The sequence below is a fragment of the Bubalus kerabau genome, chromosome 11 (genome assembly GCF_029407905.1).
Source record: "Bubalus kerabau isolate K-KA32 ecotype Philippines breed swamp buffalo chromosome 11, PCC_UOA_SB_1v2, whole genome shotgun sequence".
Classification (NCBI taxonomy): Eukaryota; Metazoa; Chordata; class Mammalia; order Artiodactyla; family Bovidae; genus Bubalus; species Bubalus kerabau.
In genome coordinates this window covers 16253150-16275022 of record NC_073634.1, presented here as the reverse complement: position 1 = coordinate 16275022, position 21873 = coordinate 16253150, and the positions used below count along the sequence as shown (strand labels likewise).

The following is a 21873-nucleotide window of genomic DNA, read 5'->3' as shown; positions in this document are numbered from 1 at the left end:
CTTGATAAAGGGCAGAAATGGTATGGACCTAACAGAAGCAGAAGATATTAAGAAGAGGTGGCAGGAATACACAGAAGAACTGTACAAAAAAGATCTTCATGACCAAAATAATCACGATGGTGTGATCACTGACCTAGAGCCAGACACCCTGGAATGTGAAGTCAAGTGGGCCTTAGAAAGCATCTCTACCAACAAAGCTAGTGGAGGTGATGGAATTCCAGTTGAGCTATTTCAAATCCTGAAAGATGATGCTGTGAAAGAGCTGCACTCAATATGCCAACAAATTTGGAAAACTGAGCAGTGGCCACAGGACTGGAAAAGGTCAGTTTTCATTCCAATCCCAAAGAAAGGCAATGCCAAAGAATGCTCAAGCTATCGCACAATTGCACTCATCTCACACGCTAGTAAAGTAATGCTCAAAATTCTCCAAGCCAGGCTTCAACAGGATGTGAACCGTGAACTTCCTGATGTTCAAGCTGGTTTTAGGAAAGGCAGAGGAACCAGAGATCAAATTGCCAACATCCGCTGGATCATGGAAAAAGCAAGAGAGTTCCAGAAAAACATCTATTTCTGCTTTACTGACTATGCCAAAGCCTTTGACTGTGTGGATCACAATAAACTGGAAAATTCTGAAAGAGATGGGAATACCAGACCACCTGACCTGCCTCTTGAGAAACCTATATGCAGGTCAGGAAGCAACAGTTAGAACTGGACATGGAACAACAGATTGGTTCCAAATAGGAAAAGGAGTACGTCAAGGCTGTATATTTTCACCCTGCTTATTTAACTTATATGCAGAGTACATCATGAGAAACGCTGGGTTGGAACAACAGACTGGTTCCAAATAGGAAAAGGAGTACGTCAAGGCTGTATATCGTCACCCTGCTTATATGCAGAGTACATCATGAGAAACGCTGGGTTGGAAGAAGCACAAGCTGGAATCAAGATTGCCGGGAGAAATATCAATAACCTCAGATATGCAAATGACACCACCCTTATGGCAGAAAGTGAAGAGGAACTAAAAAGCCTCTTGATGAAAGCGAAAGAGGAGAGTGAAAAAGTTGGCTTAAAGCTCAACGTTCAGAAAACGAAGATCATGGCATCTGGTCCCATCACTCCATGAGAAATAGATGGGGAAACAGTGGGAACAGTGTCAGACTTTATTTTTTGGGGCTCCAAAATCACTGCAGATGGTGACTGCAGCCATGAAATTAAAAGATGCTTACTCCTTGGAAGAAAAGTTATGACCAACCTAGATAGCATATTCAAAAGCAGAAACATTACTTTGCCAACAAAGGTCCGTCTAGTCAAGGCTATGGTTTTTCCTGTGGTCATGTATGGATGTGAGAGTTGGACTGTGAAGAAGGCTGAGCGCTGAAGAATTGATGCTTTTGAACTGTGGTGTTGGAGAAGACTCTTGAGAGTCCCTTGGACTGCAAGGAGATCCAACCAGTCCATTCTGAAGGAGATCAGCCCTGGGATTTCTTTGGAAGGAATGATGCTAAAGCTGAAACTCCAGTACTTTGGCCACCTTATGTGAAGAGTTGACTCATTGGAAAAGACTCTGGTGCTGGGAGGGATTGGGGACAGGAGGAGAAGGGGACAACAGAGGATGAGATGGCTGGATGGCATCACCGACTCGATGGACATGAGTCTGAGTGAACTCCAGGGGTTGGTGATGGACAGGGAGACCTGGCGTGCTGCGATTCATGGGGTCGCAAAGAGTCAGACACGACTGAGCAACTGAACTGAACTGAAAAGGCAGGATTTGTTAATTGGACCAGATTTTGCCAATGAATGAATTTTTTTTGAATTTTTGCCAATGATTGAACTCTACAAAGTAGAGTTACGTTGAGAAGTTACTCAGGTTCTCTCAACCCAAGGTTTTTAATTGGTAAAAGAAAGGTTAAAAATATTTACCACATTCAGTTCAGTTCAGTTCAGTCGCTCAGTTGTTTCTGACTCTTTGCAACCCCATGAATTGTGGCACGCTAGGCCTTCCTGTCCATCACCAGCTCTCGGAGTTCACTCAAACTCACGTCCATCGAGTTAGTGATGCCATCCAGCCATCTCATCCTGTGTTGTCCCCTTTTCCTCCTGTCCCCAATCTCTCTCAGCATCAGGGTCTTCTCCAATGAGTCAACTCTTCGCATGAGGTGGCCAAAGTACTGGAGTTTCAGCTTCAGCATCATTCTTTCAAAAGAACACCCAGGACTGATCTCCTTTAGAATGGACATGTTGGATCTCCTTGCAGTCCAAGAGACTCTCAAGAGTCTTCTCCAACACCACAGTTCAAAAGCCTCTTTTACTACATTAGGTAGGTATTTTTATTGTTTAACAACTCAAGAAAGGATCTTTAAAGTGTTAAGCTTTTACCTCAATAAGATTTAATTGAATTCATATTTCCTGACATTTTCAGTGGCTGTGATATACCTCGCATTATTGCAAGTATATATCTATTTCTATATCTTTTTATAGAGGATAAAAGGCAGGCAAAGCATTACAATATCCAATGCCAGATGAGTACTATTTATTTTAATGTATTATTGAAGGCAAAAATGATCAGGGAAGACTTCATGGAGGAGGTGGGACAATGCAGGTCTTACATATGCTCATGATTTGGACAGGATAGTATTGGACAGGCACGGAACCGCAGAGGCACTGATACCGGTGCAGGAGTTTTGCCAGGGACGCCTGGAGTACCACACGCGAGAGCGCCCCCTTCCGGAACCAAGTTCCGCTGGTCGGTTTCTCGTGTCTAAGGGAGAACCCTGTGCCGGCGGTACGCAGGCGCGGGCCTCAAATGAGGGCTCGCCGAGGCTCGACAGAGGCGCATGCGTGCGGCTCTCTGGAGGCGGTAGCTTCTTCGGCGTCGAGAGTGGAGGCTGAGTGCTAAACTGTGGGGCGCAAATGGAATCCGGCGGTTAGTCGGGTAGGCATAGGTAGGACGGCTGCCTTGTGGGGAACAGGGGATTGGAAGGCGGGAGCCCAAAGCGTGGGGGTCCTGAGCCTTTCCTGTACGGTCCAGGCCGACCATTGTATCTGTGTCGCAGCGACTGCGCACAAAATGGCGGCGGGCTGACGGCGGGGGCGGGAGGAGATTGGGGGACCCCCGGGATGGGAAGGGAGCTTGGCTCCCCAGCCACAGCGTCGGTTCACCGCACTGCTCCGGAGGGGCAGGTCTGGCACCGGGGCGAGGACCCTGCTTCAGAAAGAGCCGCCTGACGCCTTTGCACTGGGCGGAGAAACGAAAACAGCCCTTTGGCAAGGCCGTGGCTGCCCCTTCCCCATCGGCGCAGGGCCGGCCGGGCCGCGCCAGGCCTGACAGGAGGAAGCGGTGGTGAGGGAGCTTCGCGGGGGGAGGAACCATTCCCGTCGGGCCCGGAGGAGAGGCAGTGGAGCTCGAGCTGAGCCCATTAGCGAGCGACATTGTGTAAGAAGCGTGGAGGAGAAGAACGTGTTTGTGTTCGGGGCTGGGGAAGGGGGAGCGTACGATGTAGCGGCTTTGGCTGGTCCGGGTTTCTTCTGCCTGCCTTGTGCGGGAATGAAAGCCAAGAGAATGTCGTCTCTGTGCGGGATACGAAGGGCTCACGAACTGCTCTGATACTTACTTCCAGATTTCTCAGAGGAATCGAGAATGCGGATCGCTAGTGATTCCTAGCTTGGGCCCGTTCTGTTCAAGTTGGGGGGAGAACGTGTACCACATACGAGAATCCTTGAGGACAGCTGAAACAGATCTTCTGTTGAGATAACTGAATGAGGGAGACTTCTATTATTACAAGACCTTTAATTGAACTAGACAGTGAAGGCTGCCTCAAGCTATTTCCTCTTAATCTTAAAATTTGCTCCTAGGCAAAATTTTGGGGGGGAAATACAATTTTAATCTGGAGGAGTTCTGAAAAAAATTTGTTACAGGGATCCGGCGACTTACGTTGGTTTAAATTCTTTTTCTAACCAGCTTCGGAATTGTGCAAACAAAAAATTTTTTATTTGTTGTAAAGGATTAATGTTTTTTTCAAGGATGTCTGTTGGCTCATTTACAATTAAAATTGATAAACTGAAAAAACTTACAAAAATGAGTTTAATGAAATTTATACAGAAAAATGAACGCATAATTTACATTATTTCAACAGAGCTTTAAATATTGTTGATGAGGTATTCTAGACTTAGTGGGCTTATGTTGTATTCTTTTTCTTTTTGGCAACATTTCATATACACTTTATTTTGTATTCCCATACTTTGTAATATACACTTTAAAATAATTATGTAATATACACTTTAAAATAATATGTAATATACATATTTTATGTAATAGACAAATAATATACACTTTTTAATCATTAAAAATTAACACATTAGTACACTAAAATATGCTGGACCATTCCCTTCTTGATTGGTTGTTGAAACCAAGTGAGGGAAAGATAAAACAGTTGGAAGAAATCACAAAATCTCATCTGTTTTTATTACTAGCTTTATGTCACACATATCTATTACCTTGAGTATTGGTTATATTTTAGTTTTGTGACTGTAATGTGTTATTTTGTTATGGAAGGTGTACAGCAGATACTCAGGTTTTAAAAATGCTTCTTAGAATCAGTGATCACTTTGTATTTCATGGCTGTCTTAAAGGTTTTCTCTTGGGTGCTCTTAAGAAGGTCATCTCTGGAAATTTTGTTTTTATGTAGTGAAAGAAAATGAGAGACAAATAGTTTAGTGGAAAGAGAATAGGCTTTGGAAGCAGAAGATTTGGCTTCGAATCCCAGTTTTCCTCTTACTGTCTGAGTGAGATGTGGGGTAAGTTATTTTAGTCTTCCTGAACTTATTTCCTTGTCTGTACAGTGGTAATAATACTGCTTCCTGCCTGGAATTATTGTGAGGGAGAAAATATGTGAAAAACCCCTATCCTTTGAGACATAACTAGGTGCTTAATAAGTGTTAGTTGCTACTACTGCAAATTTTTAGGTGCTTTGGAAGCATCTTTTGATAGAAAATTGCAGCCTGCGGATAGTCCCTCTTAATAAAAAGAAGAGGCTTAAAGAATATAGGTTAAATTGATAGAATTTTGGAGCTGAAAGAGCATCTAATGTTTCATTAAAATACTTTGTTCATCTATAAACTTTATGTATACTTCTTACTTTATGTATACCTCTCTTGAAGCACGTATCAAAATTGTAACCATTTATTTATATGATTGTTATGCTCATCTTTGTATCTGTCTCAATGCCTAGTTTGTGTTAGATACTCACAGATCGGGTGAAAGAACTCAGCTGATGGTTGCCAGAGTCTGGGTAAGAACACAGGCTTTGGGGTCCAAATCATGCTTTGCTCCTGTGACTTAACGTATACTGATCAGGGTTTGGAAAAAAATCTGCCAAATGATTAATAAAATGCTTTATATACTGAGAAATAGTGCTTCTAGTCTGGGTACCCAGTAACATATTTTGGGCTGTTTTGCAAGTAAACAAGCCACTGAATGTTGAAATGAAGTGGTTTAGAGATCCTCCAAACTGAAAGTAATTATACTTGTGGCCAAAGCCAGTAAGCCTTCTTTATGTTTAGCTTTACTTACTCTTTCACTGCTTCAACTTATTTATTTACTGTAGTCTGAAATTTGTGATTGAAATGAAAATGAGAGGAAGATAGGTATATGGAAAATAAGAGTAATGGAAAGGAAAAAAACATGGTAGGGAAAAGGTAAGGTATAAAATACAGCTCTAATGATCAGTGACGATCAAGAGTAATGGTTTTGTATTGAAAAGAAAAAATTTCAGGGAGTTTAGGAGGAGGAGTTTTTAAGGTGTACATATTTTGATATTTTCTTAGTGCTACCTTGGGAAACTTACATTTTGGATTATTTTTCAACTCTTGAGCCCCTTAAATAAATACCACAATATATTTATTGTTACAGTCTTTTAAGTTTTCATACTTTTCCCTTGCCTCATTTCCAGTCCATTTTATTAAACTTTCAGGTGATTTCTTTGTTGTCTCTGCCTAATGAGTGACTGTTAACAACTTTCTATTCTTTTTAATTTCCTCACTTGTTAAAAAAATTTTTTTTAATTAGGGAAAATTTTAAGTCTATACAAAAGCAGAGTATTATATAATGATGCACCTATATACTTATCACCCAGCTGCAACAATTAAAATTTACAACAATTATAAGTAAATCTTGTCTCTGCTCTCCACTCTATTTTTTTAAGCAATTCCTATGACATATTCCTTAATTTATAGTTCAGAATTTTTCTCTAAAATTTTAGAAAAAGACATGAATATCACACCTAAAGTAATAATAATTCCTTAATGTCAGAGATTCAGTCAATTATTCAAATCTCCCCCTTTATTTCTTACATGCTACACCGCCGTATTGATATTTTTGGAAATTACCTAGGTCTTAATGAAAGACAGATAACTACCCGCTTCTTAAGTAAAGCATTTTGTTTATTAATGTAACATTTTTTGAGCCATCTGTTGCATGTCGGGGGTATAATTTTAATCATTTTTTACATCAACAGTACGTGGAGTCATGGGTTAATCAGCTTGCTGAGGCTCACATTTTTAGCACTCCAGGATCAGAATTAAAGCACTGAGTCTAGGGTCTAAGTTCTTAAAAAAACACTATACTACGTTAGTCGGAAATTTTGTTTACGGGAGTTACCCAATTTTGCATGAAATCACTTGCTGGCACCCTTCGTAACAGGGTGGGTGTCTTCAGATCAGTGGAAGTTTCCCCAAAGATCAGATTATTATGGATTGCATAATGGTCTGACTAACAGTCAATAGTTAGGGAGTGAACATGATGTAGAAAAAGAATAGCCAAATCCAAAAAAGTGCTTAGGGCTGATTTTTTTTTTTTATCATTGCCAGTTTTCTACCTGTAGCCATACTTGCTTATACTCCTTTTTTGACTGAGTATGTAACTAAGATGTTAGGTAGCCCAGTGTTGGGTCATTAACTATTTTTGAATAAGTTAAAATGCTGGCTGACAGGGGAATACCCTATTTCCCTTCCCTCTATCCTTTTGCATGCTTGAATGCACACACACCCTTATTTTTTCCCTGAACTATTTTGAAAGTAACTTGCACATACTGTACTCTTAACCTTTATTAGTTTATTAGTTATTTAGTAGTTTATTACGTAAGAATAGGATATTTTCTTCTGTGGTCATAGTACAGTTATCAGTCTCAGTAAATTTAATGTTGATAATTTTTTTTTTTTTTTTTACCATTTTCTGATTTTTTTTCAGTTGACCCAATAATGTTTCTTGTAGCAGTTCTCCCCCTCTCTAGTATAGGATCAGTCTAGGATTAGGTAACTGCATTTAGTTATCATGTTTTTTTAGTCTTATTTACTTTGGAATATTCTGTAGTTTACTGTTTGCTTTCTTTTTATTTAATAGAACATTTCTCACTTTGGATTTTTTTTTTTTCTTCTTTTTTTGATGTTTCCTCTTGAGTAAATTTTATGTCCCTGGCCAGAAAAATCAAGTTTCTATGTTCCCCCCATGGTACCAGATCTAGATATGAAGTCCATCTACCCTTCATGAATTATGATGTCTGAGCACACATTTGGTCAAAATGTTTTTTTCCCCCTTGAACTGATCTGTGGAGATTTAACACCACGCAAATGTCTTATTCCTCATTAAAATTTAACTCAGGATTTTTGCCTGAACCAGTCTTTACATTACTATGATGTTACACAGTGATTTTCCAACTTAGTAATTCCTTTATGTTTACAATGATTGATTGCTATGGAGGTGTGGACACCTTGTTTTTTCAGTGGTTTGTAATTTATTACTGTCCAGTTCTTTATTGCTTTCTCTTACATGTGTATATGTGTGTGTGTATGTGTGCACATGTGTGTATATGTGTGTGTGTGTGTGTGTGTGTGTGTGTGTTAATCCCTCAGTTATGGCCAACTCTTGGCAACCCTGCAACCCCATGGGCTGTAGCCCACCAGGCTCCTCTGTCTATTGAATTTCCAGGCAAGAAGACTGGAGTGGGTAGCCATTCCCTTCTCCAGGGGATCTTCCTGATGCAGGGATTGAACCCAGGTCTTCTGCACTGCATGTGGGTTGTTTTACCATCTGAGCATCAGGAAAGCCTGATGTATATTATATAAATAAATGTATATTTATAATCCTGTTTTCCACAGTCAGAATCCTGGTTCCCAGTGCTATAAAACATTTACCTAGCCTCTTCTTGATCCCATGGTATATCTGAAATTATTTAAGAATTAATTTATCCATACCACTGCAAAAAAAAAAAAAGGCAAAAAACCCCAGACTACTAAAAAGAGTGAGAATTCTTAAAAGTTATCTTTTCTCCTAAGTCAAATAGTGGGTTTATAAATTACTTGAGTAGTTTTCCTTTTCCCTTTTAATGAGCTATGGTGTTCATTTGAAAAATGAATTAGTTTGCTTTCAGTTTTAGCTTTCCCCTCTTCTTCCCATCCTTTTATAATTAAAAAAAAAATTACATTGTTAACCTGATTCTGAAAGTCAAAATTATATAGTAAGGTATACTCCATAAAGTATCATTTCCATTTATTTCCTTTCAGTCCTTTCTGTTACCCCTTATGTAACCTACCTAATTGTTTCCTGGTTATCCTACTTTTTGTAACCGCTAAGCTAAGCGGATATATATGTCTTCTTGTTTCCATTTTTTACATAAAAAGACACATATGCTGTTTTGTAGTTTGTAAAGACTTTAAGGCATTTGGCATTTTAAGACATTTGGCCAGATAATTTAGGTATGCTTAATTGAAGATTTTGGATGGCATTACCGATGCAATGGAGATGAACTTGGGCAAACTTTGGGAGATGGTGAGACGGAAGGCCTGGCATGCTGCAGTCCATGGGGTCGCAAAGAGTCAGACATGACTGGGCGACTGAACGCCAAAAATTTTAAGATTTTGGAAACCCATTCTAGGCAGGTGGGAACATTTTTTGGCTCATGCACTTCTTGAGGGCAGGGAGGGCAAAGATGCAGTTTTACCTCAAGAACAACTGGGTAGTAAATGTCTTTAGTACTGTAGTTACCTCTTGGTCCTGCTTACCTGTTACATTGGCATTATTTTGTTTCAGTGTTTGTGCTTTCTCACTAAGGTGGTGAGTATGCTGTCAGCTGCATTTTGTCAACAGTTTTATCCGTACTTATGATTTTTCTCATTTCTAGTTTTAAAAAAATCCCAGAAAAGATTTCTTTATTCCAGTTTGGATTTGGTGGTTTCTTTTGGACTAATGTGTTTTATTTTTTGAGAGTACTGAAGTAATAAGCAGAACCACCATCTCAGGGGGGCATCATTTACTGGGAATACTGTGTTGTCTGTAAAGAATCATTTATGTGTGCAGTATGTATATTCCTAAAAAAAGAAAAAAGCATGTAAAAATTATACTCACATATCTTATTTATAAAAAAGTTTGTGTTCCTGAAAATAATAACTATCAAACCATTGCTATCCAAGGTTTTTAATGGCTTTCATGGTAATCTGTTTCTGATATTGTGCATTATTAGCAAGTTGATCTTCCATTTTCTTTAAGATCTGAAATCATGATGGTTACCAATCCTTTGTGAAGTTTGTGATGCCCTTCATGATAAAAACAATGTTTCTAGTTTTCTGCTTATTTTTTCTTTGTTTCTTTGGCACTTTCATTGAGGTGTGCCACATTTTGGCATTTTAACATCCAGCATGATATTCTGTATTTACGCTTGTGACACCTTCAGAATTCTGTGACTTCCATACCTTTTGTGGGAGAAAACTAAAGGTAGAAGAGAGTTGGCTGAGTGGATCTGTCTTTATATACTAGAGGAGATTAGAAGGTTGAGAACCAGTTAAACTGAGAAAAGCACAGAAGTAACTGGCCAGTGTAATACTTGCGTTGTTAGTAAGTGTGAAGGTAGATTTTATGTATTCTGAGACACAGTTGCTCTGACACAGGGTATCAAATCAGGTATGTGGGTATAAAACTAGAAAAGTAATGTTAATGGTAGTTTTCCTTTTGTGGTAAGGTTAGAAGACTTTATTCTTTTCTGCATGTCATGAAGATGATATTTCTTTGGGGAGGGTGGTCATGAACAGGTATTGCTTTTTTAATAATTAGAAAAAACAAAGCTATAAAATTTAAATTTTATGTACCTAGAATACAGGATGGAAAGAACATTGAGAGGAGTTCAATTTGTGACCTTGCCAGTTAGTTCCAAGGCTTTACTTAATTGTAAACTTGAATTCCCTTGCTTACTTGGTGGTTGTAAGCTCAGATGAGATAATGAATATCAAAATGCCTTTTAAACCATGAAGTGGTTTAAAGTTCAAGTATGGGGTTTGATATAAATCTTTTCATTGTGAATCTAATTGGAGCCATTATGATCTGCCTGACTAATTTTTGGTGATGCTTTTATATTTTTAGATTTCAGACTTCTTTATCAATACGTATAAAGAAAATGAAGGATTCCTTTCCATCTGAAAGACTGTATCAAAATAGCAAGTAGTTTTTGATTGTGGTAGTGGACATGTCAGAAAGTATCTCAAGGGATATAATGGTGAATTTTTTAATACATCAAGCTATTCATTTCTGCCTCAAGAATTCAGTTTCTACTAGATGCTTCCGGAGTTTTTCTCATTGACATTTTATTGGCTATATCTTGTTTCAGAGAGGCATGTTCTAGTTGATAGGGCATGGAAGATAGTTTTTAACTGCTACTTGTCTTCAGGAATTCAGAATGTTTTCTGACCGTTAAATACCCTGTTTTTGAAAAATATTGAACATAGGAAAATAAAATGTTAATTTAAAATAGCAACTAGTATAGTTCATACAATGAAGTTTTGTGTACCTTCTTCCGGTTTCCATCCATGTATGTATGCACATATACAAAACTAGAAATTCCATCAAAATATTAGTTCATTATCAGTAATGATTTTTTACTGGTAAGGATTTCACTTGCTGCTTTTTATTGTTTTCTTTAACAAGCATATATTATTTATATTATCAAGAATAAAAATTCATTTTAAAGGGTGAGTATTATTTAATCACAATTGTGTTCAAAGTAATTAATAATTAAGGACTCAGGTCTCAATTCAGATTTTTCTAAGTTAGTTTAATGATGTGTTGATTCTCTGTAAATTTGTTGGGCGAATGAACCTTTTTGTGGCCAGAACTCCTGGAGTTAAATGAAAAAGGCTTTATAATTGTTGTCCTTATTTGTTCAGTTGTTTTCCAGGTGTTAATGCCAAATTTACCCTTGTCTTACTGGTTCTTGTTTCTTACCACATTGTTTTTAGGTTATATCAGTTGCATTCTCAAAAGACTTAAGGTTTATTTTCTTTGGTGTGGGATAACCTAATTGCTACTAAGAGGCTTCATATCAAGAGCCCTTGGCTTGTTTTGCTTAATTTTACTCAATCTCACAAATAGTTTTTTCCCCACCAAAATAAATATTGAAACAGAGAGGAATGAGATACGTGTTATCTAAATGAACGAACTGTTTAATAACAAGTCAGTTGAGTCAGGTGGGAAGGAATGATGTAGGGGAAAATGAACTAAATGAGATTTTAGACAAATCTGCATGTTATTTATATGTTGCCTGATAATCATAACAGATTAGCTGATTTTGGCTTTGTTAGACTTTGGTGTGATAATGTTAGATTTGATAGAGAAGTATGAAGTTATGTTGGTTTTATACTCTCCAACCCTCCTTTTTTGTTTTCTGTTAAACATTTCATACTTAATATTTAGCACATTGTTTTTTTTTGTTTTTTTTGCGGGGGGTAATGTTCAGATGTTGAAAAAGTAGAGAGGAAAGGTAATAAATTCTTTTGGACCCGTCACTCACCTTCCTCAACAAATATTTTTGCTAGTTGGGCTTCATCAAACTTCCCTCACCCACTAAACACCACACTTCACCCCTGCCAAAATGCATCCTTTGTTTTCTAGATTATTTTAATGAAGATCCCAAATTATTTGCTGCACTTGTTAGGTACAATAACATTTGATTCTTTAAATACTGGTGCATCAGTGAACCTCTGTGGATTTTCAGTTTATAATAGTCAAAGAAAAAGTGTTTAGTTGGGGGTTGGGGAGCTTGCCTTTTTCCAACCTTTTTGCATTTTTGAGTTTTTTTTTTTTTCCAAAAGACATTTCCATTATTATGAATTAATTGCTTCAAAACATTTTTTATAAAGCACAGTTAATTTTGGTGATTGCTTTTATTTTTAGACTTCCAGAGCACCTGTTACATTGTAGTTCTTCCAGGATGGATCTTGTTTTCTGGAGATTTAACTCTGTTCTTCTTCTGAGTCTGTTAGGATAGAGGTTGTGTGTGAAAAGAGAAATTATTTTTATGATTTCTGCTTTTGCTCATCTCTTAGCCCCCCTGCCCCAAATTTAACTCCCCTCTGCTTTGCAAAGATTAAAAAATACTGATGCTTAGGAGTAATTTACTGCCTGAAAGGTCCCTGCTTAATGGAGTGAGGGCAGGGAGAGTGACACTAACGTTTATTGGGCAGCTCCTTTATTAGACGTTATACATATTTATATTTTATCTAACTTAGACCTTAACAGTTGGAGAAGGCAATGGCAACACACTCCAGTACTCTTGCCTGGAAAATCCCATGGACGGAGGAGCCTGGTAGGCTGCAGTCCATGGGGTCACTAAGAGTCGGGCAGGACTGAGCGACTTCACTTTCACTTTTCACTTTCATGCATTGGAGAAGGAAATGGCAACCCACTCCAGTGTTCTTGCCTGGAGAATCCCAGGGACGGAGGAGCCTGGTGGGCTGCCGTCTGTGGGGTCGCACAGTTGGACACGACTGAAGTGATTTAGCAGTAGCAGCAGTCCTTAACAGTAATCCAGAGAGGAAGATACTGTCCCATTTTACTCATGAGAAAGCTTATGGTCCAGAGGTTAAGTAGCTAGTCCAAGACCTTAATAGTAAGTGGTGAACCTTGTAGAATTCAAACCCTTCTCATCTGACATACATTACTAGCTTAGAAATGAATTCGAATATTGCATGAATTACTGCATTTATTACACTAATAGCTGAAAGTGTGCCATTGTTCAGTTGCTAAATTGTGTCCAACTCTTTGTGACCCTAAGGACTGCAGCGTGCCAGTCTCCCCTGTCCTTCACTGTCTCCTGGAGTTTGCTCAGACTCATGTCCATTGAGTTGATGATGCTATCCAACCATCTCGTTGTCTGTCATCCCCTTCTCTTCCCACTGGAGTGGGTAGCCATTCCCTTCTCTAGGGGATCTTCCTGACTCAGGGATTGAACCCAGGTCTCCTGCATTGCATGGCTTTACCATCTAAGCCATCAGAGAAGCCCAAAGTGTGCCACAGGAAATGCGCAAAGAGATTCTTGTAAGGTGTGACTTTGAAACAATCTTGAAGAGTGAGTTTGGTTCAGAGAGCTAGGGGTATTCTAGGTAGTACAGTATGAATAAAGTGTGGAAGCAAGAATGTTGAAAGTGGTCAGGAGATTGCAAATAGATCCATTTGGCTGTAGCATACATTTTTAAATTTAATTTTACTTATTTTTGACTGTGTTGGGTCTTTGTTGCTGCGCTGGCTTTTCTCTAGTTGTGGCAAGAGGGGGCTATTCTTCATTGTGGTGTGTGGGCTTCTCATTGCGGTGGCCTCTCATGGAGCATGGACCCTAGGTATGCGGGCTTCAGTAGGTGTGGAAGATGGGCTCAGGAGTTGCGGCGCCCAGGCTTAGTTGCTCCACAGCACAGAATCAGTCCAGAGTCTCCTGCATTGGCAGATGGAGTCTTTACCACCAGTGAAGCCCCTGTAGCAGAAATTTTTCATTAAGTATTATTGGCTAGTAAAATGTGAAAGGTAGATTGAGATTAGATTATATACTAAATGCCAGGTTGACAAGTTTGGACACTATCTTGCAGGTAGCAATAAAGTGGTGAAGGTTTTTATGTAGAGGAGTGATGGTAAAAGAAATGCTTTAAGGATATTAGTAATGACAGAATGAATTGGGATGAAGGGCAGCTGTGGTGAGAGTGATGAGAGCTTGCAGTAGGGTTGTGATGATGGTGAAAGGAAAAAGAAAATTCTATATTAGAGATTTTGACAGAAATACATAGAATTTTATAGTTAAAGTTAGTTAAAAATGGAAAATAAGATGCTTTTGAGCCTCTGTGACCGAAGGAATTGGTGTAGAGAACAGTATTGAAAATGGATAGTTTGGGAGAAAATTCAAAAGTCAGTAAAAACAGTAGCTAAAAGTTGGCATAAAGGAGAGAGGCTCTTCAGAAGTATTTTTTTCCTCTGTCTTCATAGATAATTTTATTAAATAGTCCTGGAGTTACTGAAGATTCACATGTCTTAACTGAAGCTATATTTTGTGTTGGGCCAGAATACTATAGCTTTGTCAGAAACATGCAGTTGATAAATTTAATTAGTTTTAAATTTTTAAATCATCCCAGCAGTCTCTTTCATTTTATTACAATATTTTATTTAGAAACCTTAACCTAGGCTGGCAAATCCCATGGACGGGGCAGCCTGGTGGGCTGTAGTCCATGGGGTCGCTAGGAGTCGGACACAACTGAGCGACTTCACTTTCGCTTTTCACTTGCATGCACTGGAGAAGGAAATGGCAACCCACTCCAGTGTTCTTGCCTGGAGAATCCCAGGGATGGGGGAGCCTGGTGGGCTGCCATCTCTGAGGTCGCACAGAGTCGGACAAAACTGAAGCGACCCGAGCAGCAGCAGCAGCAACCTAGGCTATTCTACATTTTCTAAAATTTGATAAACACATGTTGAGTAAGATCTTATTATCTGAAATCTCTCTTCTCCCAGTTTCCTCAAAACTCTAGAGGATACCCACCCTATGAAGCTCAACTCAGGTATTCTTGACTTCTCCCAGAAATAAATCCATTCCTGATGTTTTTTAGTGTTGTTGTAATAATGACACACTCTTTATTTTGTTTTTCTTGTTAGATTGTTTGCACTTTGTCTATAGGAATCATGTTTTACTTGGCTTGAATACTTCATAATGATTGTCATATTAGACAAAAATTTTTAATAAAGTGAATGAATGATTCTGAACTCATTCCTTTCCACTAAAATCAAAAGGGTCTGTGCGGGGAAGGGGGGAGATCTTTGGTGATAAACAAGAACTGAGAACTTACCGACCACAGCAACTGAATGTATATTTTCACCCCATCCCCCAGTGGCATGCAGGATTTGGACACTTCTAAGAAGTTTTAAAAGGAGTTGTAATTGCCGCTCTGCACCTAGGACAGCACCCAGCGCAGCATAGTGTACAGGAACTCTGGCTTGAGGTTTGGGGTTTGTATTCTGGATTCAGGAAAGAAGAGCAAGTTTTTGGGAAAGTTTAAAATCCTCATAAACAACTCTAAAAATGTATGAAATGCAGAATGGTTTCATGGCTTTGTTTCAAAATGTTTTACACTGGCTGTAGAACCCACTTCATGAAGTAGTTTGAGTTAAAATGATCTAATATTTGTGTTTTAACTTTCAGCTTTGTGTTATTCTTGGAAAATTTCGCACCACTTGTGAATTCCTTGAACCTGGGCATTGCAAACCCACTTCTGTTGGGCCCATCTCCTTTGCACTTTGCTCAGATTAAGACTCAGTTGGCGCTGCAGCAGCTGAATGCCATTGCCTCACATAGTTCAACACCACCTTATACTTTATTAAATCAGGCTTTCTTGAAAATAGCCATGTCGAGACCCAGGTTTAATCCTCGAGGAAACTTTCCACTTCAGAGGCCACGAGCACCTAACCCTTCTGAGATGAGGCCTCCAGGACCATTTATGAGGCCTGGATCTATGGGTCTTCCAAGATTTTACCCAGCAGGGAGAGCCCGTGGAATTCCACACAGATTTGCCTGCCATGAATCTTATCAGAATATGGAACCCCAGAGAATGAATGTTCAGGTAACTCAACACCAAACTGATCCAAGATTGACCAAAGAAAAATTGGATTTTCATGAAGCACAACAAAAGAAGGAGAAGCCTCATGGTAGCCGATGGGATGATGAGCCTCATATATCTGCATCAGTGGGAGTGAAGCAGAGTTCTGTAACACAGGTTACAGAGCAGAGTCCTAAAGTACAGAGCCGCTATACAAAAGAGAGTGCCTCAAGTATCTTAGCAAGTTTTGGATTATCTAATGAAGACTTAGAAGAACTCAGTCGCTATCCTGATGAACAGCTAACTCCTGAAAATATGCCATTAATCTTGAGGGATATAAGAATGCGAAAAATGGGGCGCCGATTACCTAATTTACCTTCTCGGAGCAGAAATAAAGAAACACTTGGTAATGAGGCAGTTTCGAGTAATGTGATTGATTATGGGCATGCAAGCAAATATGGCTACACAGAAGATCCACTTGAAGTACGTATTTATGATCCTGAAATTCCAACCGATGAGGTCGAGGATGAATTTCGGTCACAGCCAAGCATTTCTGCATCTGTTCCTGCTCCAAATGTGATGTGTAATTCTATGTTTCCTGTTGAAGATGTGTTTCGACAGATGGACTTCCCCAGTGAGTCCTCCAGTAATCAGTCCTTCTTCCCAGTTGAGAGTGGAGGCAAGATGTCAGGTTTACACATTTCAAGAGGACAGTCAGTCCTTGAACCTGTAAAATCTGTCAGCCAGTCCATTAGCCAGACAGTTAATCAGACAATGAGTCAGTCTCTGATTCCTCCTCCTATGAACCAGCAACCTTTTTCATCGGAATTAATTTCAACTGTAAGCCAACAAGAGCGGATCCCACGTGAACCTGTCATTAATTCATCTAATGTACATGGATCGGGAGGAAGCAAAAAGAATTACCAGTCAGAGGCTGACATCCCCATTCGGTCTCCCTTTGGGATTGTGAAAGCATCCTGGCTACCAAAGTTTTCGCATGCTGATGCCCAGAAGATGAAGAGACTTCCAACTCCTTCTATGATGAATGATTATTATGCAGCATCTCCAAGAATATTTCCACATTTGTGTTCTCTGTGTAACGTAGAATGTAGTCATTTGAAGGTGAGTGTTTTTAAAGATCACTGTATCATGATAACTCAGTGCCCAAGTTTCATCTAAATTCTCATATGTATGCTGGTGTTAACTAGTCATTAAGGAAATGGCAGAAATTGTGATTGCAATGTCAGTGCTTAGTTGTAATCTAAGTAGCCTGGCCTAAGTATTGAATTGAGTGTTAGGCTTTCTGTATTCCTGTGACTGGGCACACCACATGGATTTTTCCATTTATTTTGAACTTTTGAGAGGTTATCCCAGAGAATGCAACATAAAATTTATATGACACAAACTGTATTTATAAGACAATGTCACATGAGTTACCTTTATCTGAATAAGAGAATCTGTTAGTATAAAAATAAAAATTTGGAATAAAATATTTGTACTGCACACTTTTAAAGAGACAGTATATTTTAGCCTTGCATGTATCTACTTGTTTTGAGCTAAAGATAGTTAATGTTGATTTAAATATTTTCTGACTCTATGATTCTTATCTGGATTTTTAGTGCTTCATGAGAAGGAGCTTCCTAAGATAACTAAATCCATAGCATAGCAAAATTGAGTCAGAATGAATTATTGGGACCAGCTGTGGGCTCAGAGCATAGAGTGTAAAATGATCTGTACAGAGAAGAGTCTTTAAAAAACAAGGAAGCCTTAGGTGTCTTCATGGTTAGGAGAGTTAGAATGAAGTATTTTACTGAGGTCCTGAGGAATAACGTAGAATATATTGTTTGATAGTAATCACTGGTGGATTTGAGTAGAATTTTCTGAATATGTTTTATTTACTATATATGTTTGGAAACTACTGTTTCTTCTATTTACTAATGTGATTTGAAGATTTATATTACATGTGACCAGGAAGGAATGTATTGCAGTATTTCCTATGGGAACAAGCTATGATTCAAGGCTGTAGCATTGGTTGTATACTTTAATAGGCTTAAAAGTCTATAGGTGTTTATTCCCTTGGTTGTTTTTCTCCTTCCAGTATTGTCCTTTTATTGTCTTTCTGTTACCCACTCACCAGGTTTCAGCCAACAAGAATCTGATACCTGGAACTGATGCTTCGGTCAGAAACATTGTTGAAAGCAAAGGAAATCAGCATTCTACCTCATTTTAGCCAGATTTTCTGAGTGCTAATAATAATCGCCTTGCTCTGTCAAAGGGAATAGCAAAGTCTTTAAAAAATCTCAGCACTTAGTTAAAATCTAGTAGCCCTGGCCCAAGCCCATAGCCCCTCTATGTTCCATTTATTTTGAACTTTTAGTTAGTCATGATGAATCTAAGAAAAATAATAATATCTTTTAAAAGTTTTAATTTTTATTCTGTTGAATAGAAAATATACACATTCAGTAACTATTTACTGGTTACTAATTTTGTACATGATGCTACATTAGGTGCTGGAATGAAAATAAACTACATAAAGTTTACATGTTGTTCTTAAGCAGTTTATACAGTCTCACTGAAGAGAAAAATTACACACCTAAGGAATTTTTTAAAAATTAGAAGGCAACAAATAGTTTGGTGATTGTAATTAACTTGTTTGGATAGGCTGTAGGGAGAGAGAGATTTAATATTTCTATCTTGATTGCAAGCTTATATCAGTTTAGGCCAGCATTATCAATTTACCAATACTTACTGTGTATTTCACAGTGTGTAATTAAAAATCATGCTTTCTGGCATCAGAAGACTTCTATACTCCAGTTAGATAAGACTTGTTGAGTGACTAGGTGCACTAAGTCTGTCTGGATTAAAGTGATCTGGGAGGGAAGACTTCATGGAGTAGGTTGAAGGTGGTTCTTGAATGATTAGTAGGCTTAGATGTACCCAGGGGAAGAGGGATGACATTTCAGATGGGAGTAACAATGATAAGTTTGAGGGGCCTAGAAAAACTAGCCCAGGGAGTTTAGATGTGAAATGAGAGGCATTAAGCTAATTAAGATTCTTAGATACGTGAAATGACACATTAAAAAATACATTTCAGGAAGATAAATCTGACTGATGTGTGCAAGATGAATAGGAATGAAGAGAGAGAGGGTAGGACGCCTAATTTGAGGCTTCCCTAGTTATTCAAGTGTGTGTTGGTGACAGTATGGATTAATATGATAAAAGTACAATAAAAATAAAAATCTTCCTGACCCAGGGATCAGACCTGAGTCTCCTGCACTGCAGACAGATTCTTTACCATCTGAGCCACCAGGGAAGCCTGTAATGTGATAAAAAGACATTAAACATTAAAAGAAATCATTTAATGATTATTAGAGTTCATAGAAATTGATTGCCTTTTTAAATGAACAGATACCTTTTAACAGCCGGAACAGCACAATGGACCTAACTAATGAATTCTTCTCTACTAGATGACAAATGATAGGGATTTGTGAACATGGACTTAGGTAGTATAACCTACCTCTCTTGTTTCTGTGATATATTTTGCTGCCCTGTAAGTGTGCATGTATTTGACATTATAAATGTGTAACCAATAAATATAAATTACCAACTGCAAATTTTTCTTGCTAAGTAACAGCCAACGATGTTACCTACCCCTGAGTCAAAACTACAGTCTGAAAAAGACAAGAAAAATGAGAAATTTTTTTTTTTTTTCTAAATTGAGTTTCAGACATTAGAGAAGTCATGTTTAGTTTAGAAGTTATGTCTTTTTGACTGTCACAGTTGGTTTAGAAGTCTATCCTTGGTTTAAAGCCATGTCTTTCTGACTAAAATAATTCAGTTCAAAAAATACTGACATAAATGGTTTTTTTAAGTAGTTGGTAGATAAGAGAGTGATATGGGTAGGTATTTTCAAAGTTGGATTCTGGGTCCACTCAAGTCTGCAGTCCTTGCTGCATCTTCTGCCTAGTAGGTAATTATTACTCTCTCTGGAGAGGAGTCCTGCTTTTGGACCCTTGTCTTATTGGAGAGTAGAAATTGGGGTGGTGTAGATATATTTACTGAACCTAAAAGTGAGTAATGTCAGTAAAGTGGATGTGTGTGTGTGTGTAGAACTGGACAGAGTATGCCTTAAATAACTTTTAGCTGTCAGCATTAGCTGATAGTTGCTATGTCAAATGCATATCTAGTATTCTATCTTCATGTTTTTTCAAGAAAAGCTGAAAAGTCTGGATTTTTATATGTTGGCAACTTATTCAAATAAAACACTTTGTGGTCCGATTAAATCATGCCCAATTTGATACCTGTCAGTGTGTCTAATGTAAACAATAACTAGTTACTATCAAAGATACGGGTTTAGCAGTACTAAAGACTCCTAACTGCCAGTGTCTTCTAGCTTCCTATTTGCCTGAGCAGGATATGCAGACTTTATTTTTTGTAATCCACAGTCAGTTCCATGGCTTAATGAAATACTTGAGGGTTTGTCATAACCTGCTGCTGAGTATTGCAAGTAGCATGCACTTATTTTCAGATAGTTCTTGACAAGGCAGATTCCAAAATTAGTGTCAACTGTGGTTTTTAACTGGATAGTTCTAGTCTTTGGCAATGACAGACTAAAATGTTTTTGAAATGGAAATGAATAACATTTTCCTCAAGGAACATTTTAAAATACGGAAGGAACTGTTCAGTAAGTTTTCTACCTGTCCAAATATTGGAGACACAATAAAACGTTACTCACACTTTGCTTTTAACTAATTGTTTCACTTGGGGGACTCGCTCTTTGAAAATTGTAGTGCCTTAAAAAAAAAAAAATCAGATGTGTCTTCCAGGAGCTTTTTATGGGTACAAAATATAATTTTAGGGCAGCTTGTGAGTGAAGTTAAATGAGAAAGCATTTTGTTCATTGTAAAGCTCTATATGTAAGGCATATTATGTCTTTGAAATGATACTGCTTTCCACTATATCCTGAAAATAAATGTTTTGATCAGCAGCATTTTTTCATATTTTTACTAATCTTATCCTTTGTCAGTATATAGTGAGTACCTTGTTTGGAATGGTATTGGCCTGAGAGGTAGGATTTTTTGTTGTTAATGTTGTTAGCTTGAAGTTTAGAGTTGTAAGGCATCAAGACTATATTTTGGAGATGCCATTTCAAATACCATTCTATTTATAGAGTTCTTGATACTCTCTGTAGTGTGTGTTTTTTTTTTTTAATATTTGAGATGAGTTATTTCTGATCCATGCTATTATTTTCTCCAAGTTTAAATGTATGTTTGACTTCAAAATAAGTATCTATGGGTAGTATTTTTAAAATGTTTTCTATAGCTAAAATGTTTTAAAATGGCATCAATGAGTTGATACTAAGTGCTTTTATTTAGAGTCCTTTTATTTATGTTTGTGAAATTTTTATTGAGTAGCCATATGGTATTTATAACTAGGTTTGTTTAATTTTTGAAAAAACAAAGGATGCTGTGTCATGTTAAAAAGCCTAATGTAATTAGTCAAATGAGGAATGTTCTAATTTGTGCACTTTTCTCCTTTTACAATAGGATTGGATTCAGCATCAAAATACATCTACTCATATTGAGAGTTGCCGACAGTTACGTCAACAGTAAGAACAATTTTTTTCATTCTTATAGGTGGCAAATTTACAGAACAGTTAAATGTTTCAGGTATGATTGTTTGACACCTTTAGTGTGGTACTTTGGAGAAAAATATTTTTAGAAAGCTATTGCCTATTTGAAATACTAATTTTATACAAATATATTTAAACTTTTTCTAAAAGAGAATTAAATACAATCCTTTTTTCTGACTCCTTCCCAGTAGGTAAATTTAATATAATTGGTTCGTTCCTGCTGCCTTGCCTTCCTTGGAATAGTTTATCTGCTTCAGAATACAAAGCCTTCCCTTCTCCTATACTTCCTTCTCCTCCTTCCTACCCTTTCCTCAAAGAATAACTAACTAAAAACCACTCAAACCAAACACTAGTAT

General features: G+C 37.9%; 1 protein-coding gene across 7 annotated transcripts in view; it reads left to right on the top strand.

Moving 5' to 3' along the window:
• Positions 1 to 21873, top strand: part of ZNF638 (zinc finger protein 638) — a 95884-nt gene that overhangs the window by 2997 nt on the left and 71014 nt on the right. For 2 of the 7 annotated variants that reach the window (XM_055539699.1, XM_055539704.1), the window contains exons 1-3: positions 2621 to 2932; positions 15492 to 17007; positions 21432 to 21493. In XM_055539699.1, coding sequence (XP_055395674.1) covers positions 15694 to 17007; positions 21432 to 21493 — 1376 coding nt within the window. In that variant the 5' untranslated portion in view covers positions 2621 to 2932; positions 15492 to 15693. Of the gene's footprint in view, positions 1 to 2616; positions 2943 to 15491; positions 17008 to 21431; positions 21494 to 21873 lie in introns of those variants that run through there. The other 5 variants (XM_055539705.1, XM_055539703.1, XM_055539702.1 and 2 more) reach the window with 5 other exon arrangements.